The 21,608-nt window shown below is 35.7% G+C and overlaps 1 protein-coding gene across 1 annotated transcript in view; it reads right to left on the bottom strand.

Moving 5' to 3' along the window:
- ADAMTS6 (ADAM metallopeptidase with thrombospondin type 1 motif 6) overlaps positions 1 to 21,608 on the bottom strand; it is a 261,874-nt gene that overhangs the window by 68,253 nt on the left and 172,013 nt on the right. The window contains exons 12-13 of the mRNA XM_069492484.1: positions 13,264 to 13,409; positions 11,118 to 11,181 (exon numbers count right to left, since the gene is read on the bottom strand). Of these exons, the coding sequence (XP_069348585.1) occupies positions 11,118 to 11,181; positions 13,264 to 13,409 (210 nt within the window). The remainder of the gene's footprint in view (positions 1 to 11,117; positions 11,182 to 13,263; positions 13,410 to 21,608) is intronic.

Below are 21,608 nucleotides of genomic sequence, written 5' to 3' on the forward strand. Positions count from 1 at the left end.
TCCCTCACCTTTCTGCTATGCTTTGTATTTTAAAGAAAGAAACCCTGTGGGCTCCATTTCCCAGATTTCTTTGTCAGTTGACTTTTGGTTGGAATTCAGGTAATGGAAGGCACTAGTTGGAGAAGCCAGGTAATTTTTTTCATTCTCCCTCTGTCTCAGGTGGCATTTCAGGCAGAAGCAGAATCTTTTTTGTGGTTCAACTTCAGGCAATAGCTTCATCCTTCCTGCCCTCCCGCCTATGATTCTGGTTTCTGTGATGTGATTCCTGTATTCAGGTTCTGATGAAACTACGTCCTTCCTGTGTCTTGCTGGTAGGAGTGGCACCATCTTCCTGCTGATGCTGACCTATGGGCTTATCAGCCACTTCCATCTTCCATGTAACCAATTCCCTGCATTAAATTCCCTCTATTTAAATATTCAGAGTAGTTTATATTATTGTGGTTAGATCTTTATTGATACCAAAGTTAATAACGATAATGATGATGATAATACTAAAGTACTTGGGAAACTGAATAGAGATAGGTTTCCACATATTTTTTAGATTTAGGGAAGAAGTTGGCGAATTTGTTCTGTAAACGTCCACACAGTAAATATTTTAGGCTTTATGGGGCACGTGGTCTGTGTTGTGACTACTCAACTGTGCATTACAGTGTGAAGGAAGCCATAGACAATATGTAAATAAATGTTCATGGCTGTGTTCCAATAAAAATATTTACAAAAAGAGATGACTGGTCAGATTTGGCCCAGGAGGCACAATTTGTCAACCTCTGGTTTAGGGTGTTAACATAATAGATACATCTGTTTGGCAGCATTTTGCAGAAGAACTAAACTCAATTATTCATTTTTTGAGTCAATACAGAATCATACCTTTTAAGAACCGATGTTGCAAGAAATATAATCTAATTTGCACAAGATGCTTAGGTTTCCTCTACAATTATCCCCAAAGTTGTCATATAACCTATATAAACATCTACAGAAAGACTGATCAAATACTCTTCAGACAGCTGCAATCATCAGCAGGTTCTTCCTTACTTTCAGCCAAAACCTGCCTTCCTATAACCCAGTGGTCTTTCTCCTTTCTTCTGGATCCACACTGCATATATCTAACTCCTGAACTGAAAGGTATGTAGACCCTGATGGCTTTCCTATGGATACAGCATAACTTATCATTAGTCCTCGTAAAACAAAGCAGCAAGAACTGGCCATAAGTATCTTTTTTTCATTCATCAAGTATTCATTAAAATGCTTACTATGTGTCAGATATAATCTAGGCTCTGGGATTACACCAAAAGCCAAAAGAGACTAGATCTCTGCTTTCATGGAGCTTACTCTACTTGGAGATGAGAAGAAGAAAAATAAAGCAGGGTAAGGAGATTGATAGAGAGGTGGGAGAGAAGTTGTTTTAAATAGTATGGTCAGAGAAATTCTCTCTAAGAAGGTGGCATTCAAACAGAATTAAAAGAAACTAAAGGAATGACTTATGTACCTACCTGTGAAAAGAATCTTCCAGGAAACAGTAAATGCAAAGGCCCTGAGGCAGGAGTGTATTTGGGCTGTTCACAGAATAGCAGAAAGAATGGAACGGATTAAGGAAATTAAAGTAGACTTGGGGACTTGATTCCACATCTTTCTGTTTCTAGAATGTATCAGCTAGTATTTTGTGCTCCTGATTTCATTCCATCAGTGAATGCTCTGAATTTGTATTGATTAGGAATAGGCTCAGTAGGAGTTATATATGCTGATTCAAAAGAATGGAAGTGGCCAAAGGAAAGAGTAATTTCTTAAGAAAAAATTATGTAAAATGCTTTTTTGTTGTTGTTGTATAGGAATAATAGAGAATTTAAGGAGTAATGCTTTTTAAATTACTTAAGGATAATAAATGCTGACAACTATGCAGAAACCATACTAGAAAACAGTGGGCATAAGCAACAGATTTTTTATGTAAAGTCTGACAGATTTTCTCCCTCCTAGTGCTAACACTCATCAAGCAACCCTCCTTCGAAAAATCAACCAGCAGGGCCTCACATAAATCAGAGAGATGCAGGTCTCAGCATCTTTTGATCTTAGTGTTTTCAAAGAAATAAAAGAAATTAACATTAGCATCTTTATCATCACATTTTTTGAGATATCTGTGTAAGTTAACACATTCTATAAACTATCTTGTGCTCCAAAACTATCCTGTTTAGAGGCATCTCCTTTTGAATAAACTTAATACTTTTTATTGGTAGATAAATCTACAAAAAGAATCATTCACTGAGGCATAAAAATTGCTATAGAAAGAAATCTCAGCTTCTGCTGATACTTTCCAGTAACATTTCTATTACCGAGGTTCTAATCCTGGTTTTGTCCCAAAGAATAGGGTGATCTTGGCAAGTCCAAAAATCCTTTTGTGCCTTCTTTTTCTCATTTGCAAAATACACTCCAAAAACCTTTATTTTCAAGAGAAATACATCTCAAAATGTCTTGCAAATGAGGACAATTCTGAAAATACTATTTTTTATGGGTAATAAAGAGCGAGACGTAGGCAGACAATGAAAACTCCTTTGCCTCCTTCCCTTTCCTCTCCACTTCCTAAAGGAGACAGGCAGGCTGGGAAGATACAATGATTCCTATGGCCTCAGGGCAAATTATAAAATGGGTAAAATTGACATTTTGTTCTCCTACTTCTTTCCTACCTCTGCTTCTTCTTTTCTGCTTTCACACCAAATGCACTTTTGCTTCATCCCTATTATGCTAGACCAGGCTTCCATACTTCCAAAATTTAATTTCTCTTCTTCCTCTCCAGGAAGGTAACATATTCTCAGTAGGTTGTACTCTGTTAGTTGAGGGAGTTTGAAATCCAACCCCTGTTCTCTTAGCAAGTCATGGACTTGACAAGGTACAGTGAAAAAGAGATACATTTTTGTTTGCTCGCCCAGACAGGCATCTTTTTCTAACTTACACAAAGATACCACATGGGCTAACAAAAGCCTTGTTTCTTGGGCCCTCTTTTATAACCCGCAAACAAAACTCCTGATTCCCTATTTATCAGATATTATACATATTGACTATTTAATTAAATAATTCATTTAGGGCATTTAACTAAAGTTAAATTTAGTGGTTAACGCATGCAGTGAATCATCGCAACCCCAGTTTTGATTCAGCTTTCTCATCTTTTTCCCCTAAATAGTTTCTGATTTTTTTGGTAGTTTTACTGTGCATTTACATTTTTTTTTTTTTTTTTGAGACAGAGTCTCACTCTGTTGCCCTGGCTAGAGTGTTGTGGTGTCAGCCTAGCTCACGGCAACCTCAAACTCCTAGGCTTAGGCAATCCTCCTGCCTCAGCCTCCTGAGTAGTTGGGACTACAGGCATGCGCCACCAGGCCTGGCTAATGTTTTCTACATATTTTTAGTTGTCCAGCTAATTTCTTTCTCTTTTTGGTAGAGATGGGGTCTCAGCTCTTGCTCAGGCTGGTCTCGAACTCCTGAGCTCACAAGCTCCTCCCGCCTTGGCCTCCTGGAGTGCATTTACATTTAAAGTAAAAGAAAACAAAGGCCTGATAACTCACATTCTTCAGACAAACTTGAATCTAGGTGTCATGTTTGATACCATAATCTTCTATGCGAGTTTTTAAAATTAAAGGTACTTGTGTATGCCCTGTATAGTCTGAATTTAATTAAAATATCATCTATCTATAACTCATTTCACTAAATCTATAAAAATGTTTAGAAACAAACTTTTACTTTGTAATTTTTTAAAAGTCTCTTAAGAATAAAATAAACAAGCTCTAGTCTGTGCTTAAAAGCTTGTCTTTATTTCTCAAAACATAATACCCACCATAAAATTCTTATTAACCTATGAAAAATACTGATACAGCTCCTGTTATTTTTTGCCATATACATTATGTATGTTTATAAGAATAGAGTGGTTGACACATATTTGTTTTCTAATTATAATTTGGGACATGGTTATAAGACTCTGTACCTTGTCATCACTTACCCCACACCTCTCCCTGGGGGCAAGATCTGTAGTTTCAGAATGTTCTCAGCTATCTGGTTCTGCTGCAGAGTAAGGTTAGACTGGAAGTAAGACAATGTCAAAGGTGACCAAACTCTTTCAGAGAAGCTTACCTTGTCACACCCGCCTCCCAAGGGCTCCATCTCTTTAAGAGCACTAGATCAGTAATCAGAAATTCTGTGTCTTACTGGATTCCTTCCATGGTACTAGCATGTTGCTGACTTTTAGTTTCCTCTCTTTAAAAATACTTTTTAAAAATACTTGTCTTTCCTCCTTATAAAAGTGATTTGAAGATTTAATGAGGTTATGTATAAAAGTATATTGTAACCTACAAAACATAAATGTATATAGAGATAATAACAGCTACTCTGTATTGAGTACTGATTAAGTACTAGCATAGCAGTTTGTGTTACTTCTTTTAATTCTCAACTCTGCAAGTTTGATACAGCCTATTTATATAGGAGTCAACTTAAGTTTAGAGAGGTTAGGTGACTTGCTAAGGTCAAATAGTAACAAGTGTCACAGTCAGGATTCAAACTCAAGTCAATTTAACTCCCAAAGTGCATGCTTTTTGTCACCACAGTCCTACATTCAAATATAGGCTATAATTTTTCCTGCCTACCATAGCCAAGGCAAAAATACTGTTTAATGACCTTAAGCAATTGATTGAAAAAGAAAAAACTTGCTGAATAATATACCCCTCTAGCAAAGCCGACTGAGAACACACCCAAGCACTACGTAATCTATACTTAAATTTTAGAAAACACTACAGATGACCCAGAAATCCTTTTACTCCATACATTTTTTTATAGCTTTAATGCATAAAGGAGGGAAATGAGCTGTTTAAGATGCAAGAATAATATGACTTTCCATCCCAGCCAAAGTGGAGCTTACATACTTCAACACAAGTTCTATCCTTGTCATATTATCAAGCAAACATAAGAAAAACACAAAGATTATTTTGGTTTTGGAAAATAACCAAGCACTAGAAGTTCTTTTTAGAAATGTAGAAAAGTCCTTTTCATAGTAACTATTATTTCTTCTTGAGGTTTTGATGTAAAATTTGGTTTCTAACCTTAACACAGGCATATTTTTACTCTTTACAAAAATCAAGTTTTCTAGTAAGGTATTCACAACACTAACCTTTAAATTCTGCTGCTTAAAATAATTATAATATGTACACCAATTGTTACCCTCTTAAAACATTTTGCATGATAATTTTACTCATTGGAATAAAAATTGCTCAGAAAAACAGAAATGCCTGAGTACTGGTCAAAATTCTTTTATGCCAGTAAAAAGAAGATTCTACACACATAATAATCAAAAGTCCATTTTTGACCAACTCATAAGCAAACACTTTTCAGAAGATTGAGCACAGATCTGGGGTCTTCACTTTTCATAATGGCTGTACCAGATAATCATGTTAGTTCCTACCTTTGCACATTTATAAAAACTGTCAGGACCTAATTGATCATTTATCTCCATGCCCAAAGATACCTGTGTCCTCAACCAATGAACCCTGAGCATTATGACTTCCATAAAATTCTGCTCTCCAAACCCAAGTTCCAGTTAATTTAATGGACACAGACACAGTGGCATAATGCTCCTATATTAGCATCCATTCTTTGCTAACTGGAAAATACTGAACTCTTGCTTATATTATTTAATCTTAACTCCAATGAACTCACCCTTCATGATTTACCATTTAATTCCATGTCCTATAACATAGTTTATGTACTAGCATAATGGAAGCTCTTAAAATAGATTTTTAAAATATGGAAGTTTCTGCTCTAATATGATACACACATTCATAAAAAAATCTCCTTTTGCAAAACTGCACACTAAAAATAACGGGCATATGGGAAAAAAATCGGTTAGAGGCTGACGACCCAAAGACAGAGCACTAACAAAACCATTGACAATTCTAATAAACCACTAGCACAATTTTTTAAATACATGGACAATTCCTAACAAAGAAATACTGGAGTAAATATAGGATTTTATCTTTAAAAAAAAGTTGAAATAAGTTAATAAGGAAGGCATATCAGTTGAGGCTGCCGAGTTACAGAGACAAGAGGCCAATGTATGAAGAATAGGCAGAAATACACAATAAGGACCTCTTACGACAGAGCATGTGATCAAACTGAGCAAAAACAAGAATGTGGGGTGAATGGTCATCATGTACAGTACAAGTTTCCTTTGCTGTTCAGCTGTGTTGATGTAGTTTGACTTCAGCAGCTACACTGCTTAGTCTCATAAAAATAACTCAAGAACTATTTGTGTTGCAGAAACAAGGCTGTAACAGAACAGATTACACCAAAATTTTATATTATCATAGTTTTTTTAGGTTTATGTTGAAAGAATGGAAATCTAAAATATCCCACCAAGCCAACTCACTACTGATGAGAAGGGGAAGAACTTTTTTCAGTATGGGACAAGAACATCATTACTATAGTCTGGTACGTAGTAAGTGCTCAGTAACCATGAGCAACAGCTACTTCTACTACTACCCGTACTTCTGTGGCTGCTACTTCTACTGGTAAAGGTGGAAAATTAAAAGAGCTCTGAGGCAGACATCTGGGGCCTACCTAACATCTATTACTCCCCGCTTTCTTGCTTAACAGAACTATGATTTTTTGCTCAGTAATCTACCTCTCAGAAAAGGTGACCATGTCATCCCATTTTAGAGGCAAATCAGGATTAGTTTAAACCAATTATGGTAATCTCATTCCTTTGCCAATGATGGGTTTAAAGGTGGCCACGTGGCCTCCTGGCAAATAAAACATGAAGGAGTCTGCTGAGTGAGCAGGGGAGGAGATCTGGGAACAGCATTCCTTATACATAAGAAAAGACACTAAAACAGTTTATCTTTTGTCTTCCTCTGAATATTGTAAAGGCAAAAGTACTTTAGGTGATACTCTACTCATCTTTTTGTATTCCCCTTTCTCACAGAATTTGAGCTTCTGGCATTTCCTTCATCAACTTGTCAGCTCTTTGCTGATTTTAAATGATTTAAAAAAAATCTTATCCAGTATTTTTTTATTTCAGGCAGAATAACCTAGTCTGTCATTACCCAAAATGAAAGTCTCTCTACATTTATTTCAAAATTGAACTAAGATTGATTTGTTTTTGAGAATTTTTAGATATAATATTTATAATCTTTATAACAATTATTTTTCTATTACATAGCTAGTATCTAGCTCTGCACTGTCCAACGTGGTTGCCACTAGCCACATGTGGATATTCAAATTAAAATGAACTAAACCTAAAAATTTCTGTTCTTCAGTTGCACTTGCCACATTTCAAGTGCTCAATAGCTAATCTGACTAGTGATTACTGGCTGGACACTGAATGCACAGAATGTTTCTATCACTGAAGAAAGTTTTATGGGATAGTACATTAAAGCAGGCCCCAGCTTACACAAAATTATGCTCAGAAAACTTTATTAACTTAGATAGCATGAAAATAAATTTTAGTATGATGGCTGAATTATCTCAAGTTTGAACTAGTAGAGCCAAGATTAAGGGAAAAAATATCACTAATTATTTGCAAATCCATGATATAATTATGTTAATCTTATATTTAACTGTATCTCCTTATAATTTGCTGAAAGATGAAACAGAAGACAAAGGCAGTAAGAATCAACCCAGCAATAGCAATTTCTAAAATTTGAGCATCTAACATATAGCTCCTGAGTAAAATGTAACAAGCCTGAGATGTCTGGCACTTTTTTCTTTTTCCATAACCTGTCATACATTATTAATATTATAGTATATAATACCTATGTTAGGGCCTAAAGGTGTGCCCACCCCTACAAATATAGAATAATGGAATGAGTTCAGAATTGAGAGGTGAGTTTGACTTTCTCACTCCTACCCAACAGCCTGATATACAACAGGTATTCAACTCTTTTACCCCTGTATAAAACCTCTATTCTTCTGAGATTCATACCATTCATCCAAATTGCTATCTAGCTTCACTACTATCTTCCTTAATTAATGAGGGTCACTTTCTCTTATTTATTAATGAGTTTGATACCAGGTTCACAGTCTCATTCTATACTCCAAGTTCTAATATCATCCTTAATGACTTCAACATCCACATGGAAGACTATTCCCCCGACTCACTACTCTTAAAGTTCTTTGAACTCCTTCCCCTCCACTCAGGTTAAGCATGCACTCCGTGGCCACACTCCAGATTTGTCATCATTAGGAATATTCTCACTTGTCATTCCTTAAATTCAAACACATTCCATTCTCTGATTTCCTCACCTTCTATCTCCCTCATCCTGTTTTTCCTACTACACTGATCCTTTTATTTTTATGGCTTTTTGAAGCTAGGTCCTTACTTATCTACGTGTTAACCTTTGGACTACACTGTAATTCCTAGTATAGAGCCCATGGCTCAGGACTTCAATCATTCTTACCAATTTCCTTAAATTTTTCTCGATTTTTTTATTGTTTTGTTGTAATTTTGTCTTTCTCCAATCCATTCTCATCTAAAGCATGAATCTGAGGCTCTTTCAATGGTTTCTTAATGTCTCAAGGTAAAGATCACATTTCTTAACCTCCAGGCCTTGCACTTAATTTTCCTCTGTCTAGTGTGCTTCTGTCACTTTTTTCTATTCTGATCAGCTCTGATTTGCCCTTCACATCTCTAGCTTCCTATGGGGAGGAATCCCTAAATTCATAATTAGGCCAATTCTATATAGCATCCCATCTCATTCCTTCATATCACTTATCACTCTATATTATGATTTTCTGCACCTAAGTAATTTCCAAATAAATTATAAGGTCTTTAAGGGCAGAGATTGTCTTTCCCACTCTAGCACAGTCTGATATGCAGTAGGCATTCAATTATTTTTTGAATAAATGAATAAACAATGCTGGTAACCTGAAAAGATTATTATAATTGAAACTATATACAATTACTCCAAGATATAAGTTTAATAGAATTAAATATGATAAATAAACTACAGAGTGTGTTATAAGGTGATTTGATAGGAAAATAGAGCAGGGTAAGGAAGACTAGGAGGCCCAGAGTTGTAGTGAGTGGGGAGAGTTGCAATTTTAAATACAGTATTTAGGCTAGGTCTCAATGCGAAGGTGACAGTTTAGTAAAGGTGAGGTGGGAGAGTCAGCCATGCAGATATTTTGGGAGAAGAGTACACAAGACAAAGGGAACAGTCAATGCAAAAGTCCTAAGGTGGGACCATGTCTGGCATGTTTAAGGAAAGAGGCCCAAGTTGCTGGTGCAGAGTGACTGAGGAAGAAAATAGTTACAGATGAGTTCAGAGAAGTAATGAAGACCAGATTGCAGGCCTTTGTAAGGACTTTGAACTTAAGTAAAATGGGGAGCCATTGAGGAATTTTAAACAAAGGATAATCTGATTTATTCTGCTTCCTCTATTGAGGATTGTAGAGGGCAAGGGTAGTAAAGAGAAATCCTCATAAGAGGCTACTAAAGTAATCTAGTGAAAGACAGTGACTCAGATTAGATTGGTGCAGTGAAGGTAGTAGTAAGTGTCTATGACCTATTTTGAAGGCAAAACCAATGGAATTTTCTGAGGAACTGGATGTCGGCTATCAGATACAAAAAGGACTCAAGAAAGACTCTAGGATTTTTTGGCCTAAGCCAAATGCAGTTGACATCTGAGATGGGAAAAACAGCTGGAGGTACAGGTTGTGGAAATATTTGGGAGATAACATTTGGACATGTTAAATATTAGATGTCTATTAAAACTCTATTAAAGTAGTAAAATGTGGACCTACAATCCATGAAAGAAGAATCCATGGGCTGAAGATATAAATTTAGGGATAAAATGACAAATAAATGGCATCAAAAGCAAGGAAACTAGATGAGATCACCAAGGAAATGAGTACTGGTAGAGCAGAGAGGAAGGCCAACAACTAATCCCTGGGTAATGTTAAGAAATCAGAGTAAACAGTAGAAACCACCAAAGGAGAAAGCAGAGTAAGGAGTAATGTAAAACAAAAACCAAAAGGTTGTAGTGTCCTGGAAACACTCTGAAAGTCAAATAAGATGAAGATTCAGAATTGAATACTGGATTTAGCAACATGGCAATCATCTGTGACTTGGCAAGAGCACTTCAATAGAATGATGGAAAGAAAAACCTGACAAGCAATTTTAGAAAAATAGAGAGGAACTGGACAAGTCTTTTGAGAAATTTTGTTTCAAAGGGGAGCAAAGAAGTGGGAAAATAACTGGCATGGTTTTCTGGTTTGTTTGTTTTTAGACAGGAATATGTTTATATGCTTAAAAATCCAGAAGAGAAGATATTGTAACAATCATGTACATATTTATGAAATCAGTAAGAATTAAGACAAGAGTAAAGTTGGAGAGCATGAAAGTGACGGATAGTGGGTTAACAGTCTAACGACATGAATTAAAAGCTGCAGTTTTTAGATAGGAGGGAGGAAGAATGCTCTGGAAAGAGTAATGAGATATAAAGATAGTTAATCCACTTCTAGACCTAGTCGTTCAAGGATGAGGGACAAAACAGAAGCACCCAGTTTGGAAACGATAAAGGATGGAGTATCTTCAGAGGAGAGCCAGTTCCATTAGAGCAAAAAGGTGAAGAGAAGAATCAGAAAAGTCCAGGTATGAGGGAGTTTGAATCCCTGAGAGTATAAAAGAACAGTTTCAGTCATTGGGCAGGGATAGAAAAAAGAACAGAAGAGGAGATATACAGAGTCTTATTGACTGGATGGCAAGAGATGAGGGATGATGTGGGAGTTTGGGGCTTCTTGCAGTGAAAAACATAAAATGGGGTAAAGGGCATAACAAGATTAATTTTGTGGAATCAAGAAAGATAGTGGTGGTGAAGTTGTGAGTGTCGTGGGGCAGGGCAGTTCAGGGGGTGTGTACCTCTGTCTTGATATCTGTTGGGGAAGAACATACTTGCTCCTAGTGCTGGAGCTTTCCTCTTGACCCATGTTGATTGAAATGATGGAGGAAAGGGCAGCTCCATTCATTATTAACAATTTAGAAAATTCATGTGACTCTCACACACATGGATTTCTGATCAAATAGCTTGCAATTTAAAAATTTCCCTACTTTTGTAAGCTAATTTATCATGGCAGAGTTTGATTTTACTTACATCTGTGTTACAGGAGCGATACCGTTTCCTTTCCCCAAGGCAATATTTTCCACCTCCTGAAGGTCTGAAAAAACATTTTGTTTAACATGTGAATATAATGTATCTATCCATACAAAGAGTATATATATTACTTGATGAAAACATATTAAAGTTTACTTTAAGAAAATATAAAATTTGATATTTTATTAATTATTAAAATAATCATGTTGGTGATTGATAGCAATAATTACGGCTGTTGAACATAAAAATTAAGGAAATTTACGAGTAATTTACAAGACTATTAATTGTCATGATTTATATTCTAAAGAAAATGAATCAATGTATTTTCTAACTATCATACTACTCAGAGTTCAACACAAGTTTATAAATCACTTATTTATAATGAAAAGCCACAAATCATATTCAATAAATACATTATCTGATGCTATCTGTTCGCCAAGTAAGAAATGGAAAGTTTTTTTTTTCCATACAGGAAACAAGGAGAGGATACTAAATAACTCTCTGGAAATAGCTTCAGTTCAAAGTAAATAATGCAAAAATAAATTTCTATTTATTTTTTAATAATTTAAAATATTACATGAAGTTTAAAAATTAAATCTAAAAATCAGATGGCTTTGCTTTATATATATTCATTATATTACACTCAAATTAACAAAAAAGATGCCAAGTATTTGATTTACATAAGTAAATTTTTTAAGTATTTAATATTAGGGAAAACCATATGCTATTATTCAAGCATACTGTCATCAAATGGAAGAAAACTAATTTCTTCCTTTAAAAGTGGTCATTCTTTTAAGTATCTGGGTATATTATTTCTTATAGGGCTTTATGCTTTTGTTTACTAATTTACAGTACCCTACAGATGAACTTAGGCTAATTATTCTGCAAGTATTTTAAAAAGATCAATTCTAAGTTATAATTTTGGCTCACTTGTATCAAAGGGATAATTGAGCTACATTTTGAATACATTTTGAATGCCAATGAATAAGCAAGGAAAGGAAGAATAGCTCAGCTTGAACCAGCTTGAGAGAAATGCCTTGGTCAGACAAAAACAAGGTAGTGGGGATGGTGGTAGTATGAGTGGTTTATGAATGGGTAACAGGAAGCTCTGTTTAGCAGGAGGATAATATTAAATAATTGATAGACAGTGGGAGAAAGGAAACAATTCCAAGCTAAAAAGAGTAAAAGAGATATTTGGTGTGAGGAACCAAAGAGAGGGGTCCTGAGTTAAAATGAGGAAAAATAAAAACAGATCATCTTTTATCCTAGAGGGAGAAAAAAAGCTAGAAGTGTTAGCATAACATCATTCTGCACCAAATATTAACTAGGAAAGAAGGCCCTGACCTGAGTTCTAGACAAAAATGGGCACTTGACATGCAGTAGCTAAGGAGCAGTTTAGTCTCAAGGAGGACAGGAAAGTACAACTAGAGGAACGGTCCACCTGTAATGGGTCTTGGCATTGGCAGGAGGGAGAAGCAGTATAGCTAGCAAAGAATACTGATGGGGCTGGCCTTGCGCCAGGGGGACTCTGGCTGGAGAAAAGAGTGGTGGGAGAGGAGCAGTCTGACCTGCATAAAACAGTCATGGGGAGAAAAGTGGTGGCAGCTCTGGAAGATGATTAATGGGGGCATGTGAATGGAAACTATTTTAGCACATGGGCAGTATTCTTTTCATTGTGATTTGTGATGCGAATCAAGGCATTTCAACCCTTGAAGTGCTCTCATTGGTCCTTTTAATACTAATGTAGCAGTAATAATTTTATGTGACATGTGAAAAGACCTTAGGTTTCCTGGGAATCATGATAATGTAGCTAAGACCAGATCTGGATTCATCCATAATTCAGTAGTTTTTGGAGGAGGAAATCTATCTGATTATTATTAGATGAAAAGTCTGGCTTTATCTGGGACAGATACACAATACTTGTCTATTTTTTTAATTTTATTTTTAGTTACACAATAAGGGGAAAGGAAGAAAAAGGAAAGTCTGTCTAACAAAGCTTCTCCACTTTCCTGTGCCTATTGCTTGTTCTGAAGACAAGCACTTGGCTCACTAGTGAAACGTTTTTACAGATAACATGTGAAACCACAGCTTTGAATCATTTCCAACTGTGTCTTTTTGTTGGCTCCGGCTTACTTTAGCTACTTACGCTGGACTGTCACAGTGTCTTAGGGATGAGGAGACGCCTCCCCCGCAGGTCCTGCTGCACTCTCCCCATAGTGACCAGGGACCCCAGCCCCCATCTATGCTCTGGGGCCAAGTGCCAAAAGGAACACAATCTCCCTGATAACACCACTGCAAGATTTCACAGAAAACACAGAATTAGCTTTTAGGTAGACAGAGCTATCAGGATAGAAATACATAAGGGTCAGGTAATGACCAATTACAGGCATTAGCATTCTCCCAATAGATAACAGACAGATAGTTCTTTACTGTGTTTAGACATTGGTGAAGGTGCATGTCATTTGCAAATTATCTTAGCTAGGCCATGATTTATAAATCTCTAACATGTACCATGAGTTCTGAAAAGTCTTCCTTGTTTCTTTTTCCTTGTTTCTCCTCCTTCAGACTTTTAGTGTTTCTCATTATGGAGCTAGCTACAGACCTCAAAGTCTTTTTTAGATATTTTAGTATTTTCTTTAAAAATTTTCTTTATATTCCACTATTATTAGACTCATGGAATGATAACGCAATATGGAAAGTTCTCCAGTAAGGAATTTTTATGATGGTAATTGCTCTTTCTTTAAAGAAAAAAAAAAAGACCAGTTGAGGCTACAATAGTAAAAGAATGTGTTGTGGCATTTCATCTACATGAGCACTGCAGACATAATAAAAGTTATGCCAAGACATTAGGGACTGGGTACAGAAAAACTCTTATATACATGGACTGCCATGTGTATGGCCCCTGCATGAACATATGTACTGGAATTCTGCTCAGCTCTACTCTCTGCAATAAACCACACATACTGCACCTAAGCAGAAAGCCAGGAATAATTTATTGAGACACAGACATCACATAATCAACTCATAACTCCAGCATGATAAATTTTATTTGCAGAATATGGCAAAATGAAAGTTTCTTTTTAAACCAAGCATTTGTAGGCTTTTATTGGTACGTTTCTCTGAATTATCAAACTTTGACAAACTATATTGATGCTATGAAAGGCATTTGTTTATATGAATAACAATAGGGAACATAGTTATTAGAATTGAATAAATGTCAGCAATATTAGATTGTTAAATAAAAATTCAACTTTATATTAAAATGTAAAGGGATTATGATATGTGATGCTTAGAAAGTGATCAGTTTATTACACTAATTATATCACCAAACTTTGTGGGTTGGATACCCCAGAATTCTTCCACTTTTCACTTTCTTCACTGCTAACACTCTAGACCAAACTGGCAAATGGAATGGCTTCATACATGGTCATTCTGTCATTACTTCTTTCTACTAGAATCTATTTTGCAGTGACCATTTGGAGAAATCTTTTAAAATCATGTTACCACATCATGTCTTTTTTTTTTTCCTTAAAAAACCTCAGTGGTTTCCTACTTCCCTAACATTGGTCAACAGTGGACTTAGTGATCTAGCCCCTGCCTCCTTCTTCAGCTGTCTCTCTTGGACAGATGACTCCAGAAATACACTGGATTTCTTCCTGCATACACTGTTTGTTCCCTCCTTAGGGCATTTGCATTTGCTGTTCCTTCTGGCAATGCTCTTCTCTCACTTCCTTATATGCAGTCTTTTCATCTTCCCATCTCAGGTCAAGTGTCATTTCAACAGAGAGCTCCATCCTTTACTACCCTTATTCTGAAATGGTACCTTACCATCTTTTCCTGCCCTACTGTCCCCTCCCGCCAGGATATAATTGTTTATATTACCTCTTGTTTTAGTTCCCTCTTACCACTAATTTTAATTACCCTGTTTATTTTTCAAATTACTTCTGTTTCTCCTCAGATTGTAAAATTCTTGAGAGCCACATGTGGTAATTTAAATTTAAATTAATTAAAAGAAGAAATTCAGTTCCTCAGACCCCCACATTTCAAGGGCTCCAAAGTCACATGTGACTAGTGGCTACTTTGTTGTTTTGCTTTGCTTTTGTTTTTGAGACCAGTCTCACTCTGTTGCCCATGCTAGAGTGCAGTGGTGCAAACCCAGCTCACTGTAATCTAGAACTGCTGGGCTCAAGCAATCCTCCTGCCTCAGCCTCCTGAGTAGCAAGTACTATAGGCACCTGCCACTACACCCAGCTAATATTTTAATTTTTTTTGAAGAGATGGAGGCTTACTACATTGCGCAGGCTGGTCTCCAGTCCTAGCTCAAGAGATCCTCCCACCTCAGCCTTCCACAGTGCTGAGATTATAGGCGTGAGACATTGTGCCCAGCTCCTGTTCCACAGAGCAGATATAGAACATTTCCATCATCATGAAATGTTTTATTGGAAACAATGAATGCCTAAGGATGGTGCCTGGCACACAGTAGGCATGTAACAGAAATTTACTGGATGAACGAACTGGAGATAATAATTGGCAAATAAAGAAAGTCAAATTTATATTTGCTTCCCTGATATTTGGTAAAAAATAGGCAACCAGTGAGTTTTAGTAGTTGTAACAGCCTAACAGATTTTTTAGAGGGGTGCTGAGCAATTACCATTTGTCTATAAAAAATAATCAAGAGGAAGTCAAAATATGGTTGGCCATAAGGAAGAACATTCTAACCCTAAGTCTGATAAATATTAAAATAGGGTATTAAGAAAGATTATGAGTTTTGGACAATGCAAATTTCCATGAAGAAAAAAAAACCGTGTGTGCAAATGATGAAGAGGGAGTTGGCTAAAGCAATAATATGGTACAACTCTTGGATTGGCACTGATGATAATGTATTCTTGAGAGGGAGAAAATGTTCCAGCTGATAGTTTAAGACTTAGTTGGTCTTGAGACCAACAATTTTTATAATATACCAATTGTATTAGATCTTCACCTATACAAAAGCTGCAACAATGAACCAAATAATCTCAGTTTGTGTTTTTGTTAGTACAAGTAGCTGTGTGTAAGAATATGCCTACACCTACTTTCTTATGCAAATAACTGAGCAGTGTAGTCCTGGCCAGCAATTAACTGATACTTTTCATTTGCAATTAATGGGAACTGACATGTTTAGAAACAAATCTTAAAATTTGCCTATTTTTTCAAGCTGGAAGCTTAGCATTATTGGTTTCAAATAACATTAAACCTTGATTTTACATTTATTTAATATAATCACAGAGTTGCATCTAAAACTCAAAGGAACTTTAGAATTCAGGTAGTCTAAGCACTTCATTTTTTCAGATGAGGAAACCAGGAGTTGACTTGCCCAAGGATACTTACTAGCAGAAAAGGGATTATCTGTCCAAAAATACAAAAATCCATGGGAAAAAAATAAATTAAAGGTGTAGGATTATATGTTTGAAGACATTAAAGAATATTCCAATATACTTTACTGGATTGCTTTTATTACATAAAATACAAAATAACACTGGAGATTAAAAAAAAAACAAAAAACCACTCAGCTGAGGTGGGAGAATTGCTTGAGGCCAGGCACTAGAGACCAGGCACTCGAGACCAGGCTTGGTAACATAGGGAGACCTTGTCTCTATAAAAACTAAAACAAAAAACAAACAAACAAACACCCACCAAAAAACCCACTCAGCTGTACATACACGCTATGTCAGACCTCCTGAGTATATCCATTATTTGTAGAGAAAAAATTTCAGTTTTTTCATTTTCGAAGGGATAAAAAAATTGTGAGAAGCACAAGAATACTGAAAGATGTAGGTTCTGAAGTATTTAATATTACTACACATTTCTAGGATGTTCACAAAATGTAGGGCAGTGAGAAAAGTCACATACATTCTTTTGTTTTTCTTTTAAAACTCATTCTTAAGGTAACATATAAATGTAATAGTCACTTTGAAAAATGCTACTCAGTTCTTATCGCTAATTAATGTATACACCGAAGTAATAGTTCATAAGTGGTTTGCTAGAAGACTTTTTATTGCATAAATTCATGCTTTGGTTGTATCTATTCCATGGAGTTATCACATAATAGACAATTATATCAGAAAGTTAAATAACAAAGACTAATGGGCAAAGAATTAATAATAATAATATAAGTATTAGTCATCCAGCAGATGACAAAAAACTAGACTTTAGTTTGATACTAGTTAACAAGTTAACAACTTTAGTCTGTGTAGGGAACTTTGTTACAAACCCCAGTTCTCATTCTAGCAGTATCTTTGGTCCGAAGGAAGTTACTTGCTTTCTTTTCTTTGGTTTCCTAACTATAAAATGGGGACTAATTTTAGTTCTCTGTTCCAATATGGTTTGGATTAGGACATCTTTAAAAATTAGTTCAATGCATACATAACTTCAAAGAAGTTAAATTAATGAAACAATTTATTTAATTTTGATCTCTGGCAGAAGTTTTGTGTTTTGTTTTGTTTTCCCCCTTTGTCTTTATAGAAAAAGATCTCTGGAATTCTTGCTACTTCTCTCCTTTGATAGTAGTAAATATCTTGATGTAGTATATGATTTTAAGAGAAGAAACTTATTTAATTTCATAAAAGGGATTGAAGAAACTCATAGGGGGTTTCATGTGGATCAAGTGATTTGAGCTCTCTTCAAGATGATTGCATTATCAATATAGACTAAGATTTTAATATGTGTAAATCATGAGTCGAATAATTAGATTATACTAAATAAAGCAACTTGAAGTATATAAATCCTATAAGCACATAAAGATGAGATTTTGAGTGTTCTATCATCTATTTTTATCCTTTCTTTCTTTCTTTCATCTATAAAAGCTCTATTTCCAGAGGCATAGAATTTTGCCTTATTTCTTAAACTAGGAAAGTTAAATATGTAGATGCAAACTAGTTTCTAATCTTTACTCTCAAAGGTTATATCCAACCTAGTGATTTTGGACTATTCTAAATAATAGCCTTGTTACTTCAGCCTAAATTACGCAGATAAATTGGCTAAATTTGGCAATCCTTTTGCTAATTTGAGTGTGTTTAACCACATTCAGAAAGGTGAAAAAAGTGAAACCATCACATTCTAAGAATAAAATCTCATATTGTTCATTCTTGCATTCCTTCTAAATTAAATATGTTTTAAACACTATCTAGAAAGATGGCTTATTGCAGTGAGGCTTTAAAAGCCTTCTTAAGAAACACTATTATTAAATACCATCTCTTGCTATTAGACTACTAAATTTCATGGCCTACATTAGGGAATTGTCTTTAAGCAAGATATACTAATATTATAAACCAAACAATCTAACTTTGAGAATTTGTCATATTTCGACAAAGGAATATTTCAAGACAAGTATATGCAGTATTTTTAAAAAATATTGTTTTTTCTTTTTAACTGGAACCATTTTAGGATGTGATTATGGTATACCTCTTAATAGCTAGCCTTGGTCCAGCCAGCATCTGAGACGAGAGACTTCCAAGGAAATTCTACAGTTTTAAAGGATGTTATACTGGTGATTCAATACAGAACATTCTTCCCAAATCAGAAGAGCTGAGGATTGGAGCACAGCACTATTAAAAGCCTTAACTTTCCACTGTGCAGGTGTGGGAATGATAAAGCTACATTTCAGCCCAAATTCTAAATCAGAATTTGTCATCCCATACTATTAGGTCATTAAATATGCAATCTTCGAATCTAAAGTGTAGTTTATTATATCTTAAACAAGAAGCAGCACAATTAATCAAGGTATGTGCCTAAACTATCAACACAGTTTTGCCACCTTAATGGTAGCTTGTTTATGCCAGCAGTGAAGAAGCCTGAAGAGCCAGTGGTGATGAAATTGCAAAAGGCGTTTCCCACAGCTTGTTGAGAATTGAATATTTTTCCTTGCAAGAAGTGGCCCAAAGCCTGCAAGAAGTGGTCATCAGTGGGTGCAAGATCTGAGGAATACAGTAGATGACAGAGTTTCCAAGGCCAGCTGTGGTAGTTTGAGCAGTGTAGTTTGTGCAACATGTGGTCGAGCATTGTATTGCAAGAGGATTGGCCTGTCCCTATTGACCAATCTCAGCTGCTTAATCACAAGCATCCTCATCATTTCATCCTTTGGTTGCAGTAGACATCTGCTATAATCGATTGACCAGGTTTCATGAAGCTGTAGTGGATAATACCAGTGCTGGACTACCAAACAGACACCAGTAGCTTTTTTTGATGAATATTCGGTTTTGGACTGTGTTTCGGCACTTCATCTTTCTCCAACCATTGTGCTGAATCCTTGCGATTGTCAAAAAGAATCCATTTTTCATCACATGTAACAATACAGTGGAGAAATGATACATCTTTATGTCGTGACAGCAAAGAAAGGCAAGCTTCGAGACGATTTCTCTTCTGATGCTTTTTAATTCATGAGGTACTCATCTAAATAGCTTCTATACCTTGATGATTTGCTTCAAATGGCCCAATATTGTTGAAATAGTAACGTCAAATCTTGCTGCTAATTCACCCATAGGTTGAGATGGATTCACTTCCACTACACCTTTCAACTCACCATTATCCACCTTGGTCTCAGGTCGCCCATGTGGCTCATTTTCAAGATTAAAATCACCAAAACGGAACTTCTCAAACCATCGAGTTACTGTGCATTCATTAGCTACATCCTTCCCAAACACTTCATTGATATTTCGAGCTGTATGTACAGCATTGGTTCCACAACGGAACTCATATTCGAAAATAACACTAATTTTTGACATATCCATAGTTTCACAAAAATTGCTCTAAAAAAATGTGAAAGATAATCACAAGCCAAACTGCATTTGAAAGAATGAGAATGTACCTTCACAATAAAAATTAAAAAAAAAGAAGTGTCAAAGTGAAATGTCAGCAATATCAACTGTCAAACTTAGTACTTAAGGAAATTGGACATTTCATACTTAGTAACCTAATATTTAAATTTCTAGAGCAATTAGAAGAACTATTCTTCCTTCAATTCCTGCATTTACAGTTTGGGACCCAGTCAAAACATATATTCTATCCTATGTGATTAATATCTAAGGCTACAAATGTCCTATTATATATATTCAGTGTTTTAGAAGGCATTTAATAAACCTATTCTAATCCAGCCCTATGTTTCCCACGCAAAGCTATTAGGGATAAATGTCACTTATATGTAAACCCAAATGCTGGACTACATCCCTAATTGGGTCTTGTAGAATCATTAAATCAATCTTTTGGTAATAAGCCAAGTATTTGAAACCTTCTTTGTGGTCACCAACAGGGACTATAAGGATTGAGTTTTGATTATCCTTAAGATCCTGTTCAGTAACAATGCCAACACTACTATCGAAGATTTTACAATCTAAATCCTTATTTACTATTTCATCAAATATGGCATCCCTCTGATTCCTTTCCAAAGGGCTATCACTGATGCTATATCCAAAGCAAGTTCTCTGGTTGAAAGTAATATTGATTGATTTGTAGGAGACTGACCCATGGACACACAGTACCAGCACACTGTCTGGGCTCATCAAATTTCCTCCTTTGGTTAATGCTACTGTCCCTGAGCACATCCATTCAGACCATATGGTTCTTATTCAATCCGTCAATGGCTTATTCAGGCAAACATCCAATGGCTGTAATACCGATGTCAGACCCCCCAGGACTCATGCAAAGATCAGTTTTTAATTTTTTGGCCATATTTCTTACTCCATCTGCTAAATGTGCATGGAACAGTTCCCATACTTACATGGAACATTTGTGGAACTGAGCCCCTGGGCAGGGATCCCATATCTTTTGCAGCCAGAGTTTGACAAGATCATCATGGATTCAATCCTTTGGATATGTCTATGCTATCAGTCGAGCAATATTTCTACTCCCTTCCTTTTTAAAAAGATTTATTCAGAAAACTATGAGACACTTTCATTTTATTCTTCTGGCTAGACAGGGTGTATGTTCTTTCTTGTTTTTTCTGATGACAGTGGTTTTGAAACTCAGAGTTAAGATCAGAGGTCATGGATATTCCATTTATGTCTCTGAGACACATAAACTCATGTTTATATTCTCTACCTGCCAGTTAACACAGTCTGACAAAGAATTTCCTGCCCACCATCATCTAAGACTGGCAAACAGTAACAAAAAGTAGTGATGATACTCTAGTAATGTATAGCACCTTCCCTCTAAGGAAGCCCACAAACAGCTTGCTGAGGTATTACCTCATTCTCTATGAAATATGTAGAAATTGGTTTTCTCTCATTTTAAAGCAGAAAGTCATTATTTTACCAATCATCACAAAATCATATATTCTTAGCTCAATGTTCTACCCATATTGCCTTCTTATTTGTGACTCCTAAGATAACAAACAATTATAGGTTGAAAATGAAAAATCTATTTAGTCCTAAAGGGTAAAATACATTGACCCATTTTATTCTTGTGACAATGAGAACTTGCTTTTTTTCTCTGCAAGATTTCTCATCTGAAGATAAAATA

The sequence above is a fragment of the Eulemur rufifrons genome, chromosome 17, assembly GCF_041146395.1.
Source record: "Eulemur rufifrons isolate Redbay chromosome 17, OSU_ERuf_1, whole genome shotgun sequence".
NCBI lineage: Eukaryota > Metazoa > Chordata > Mammalia > Primates > Lemuridae > Eulemur > Eulemur rufifrons.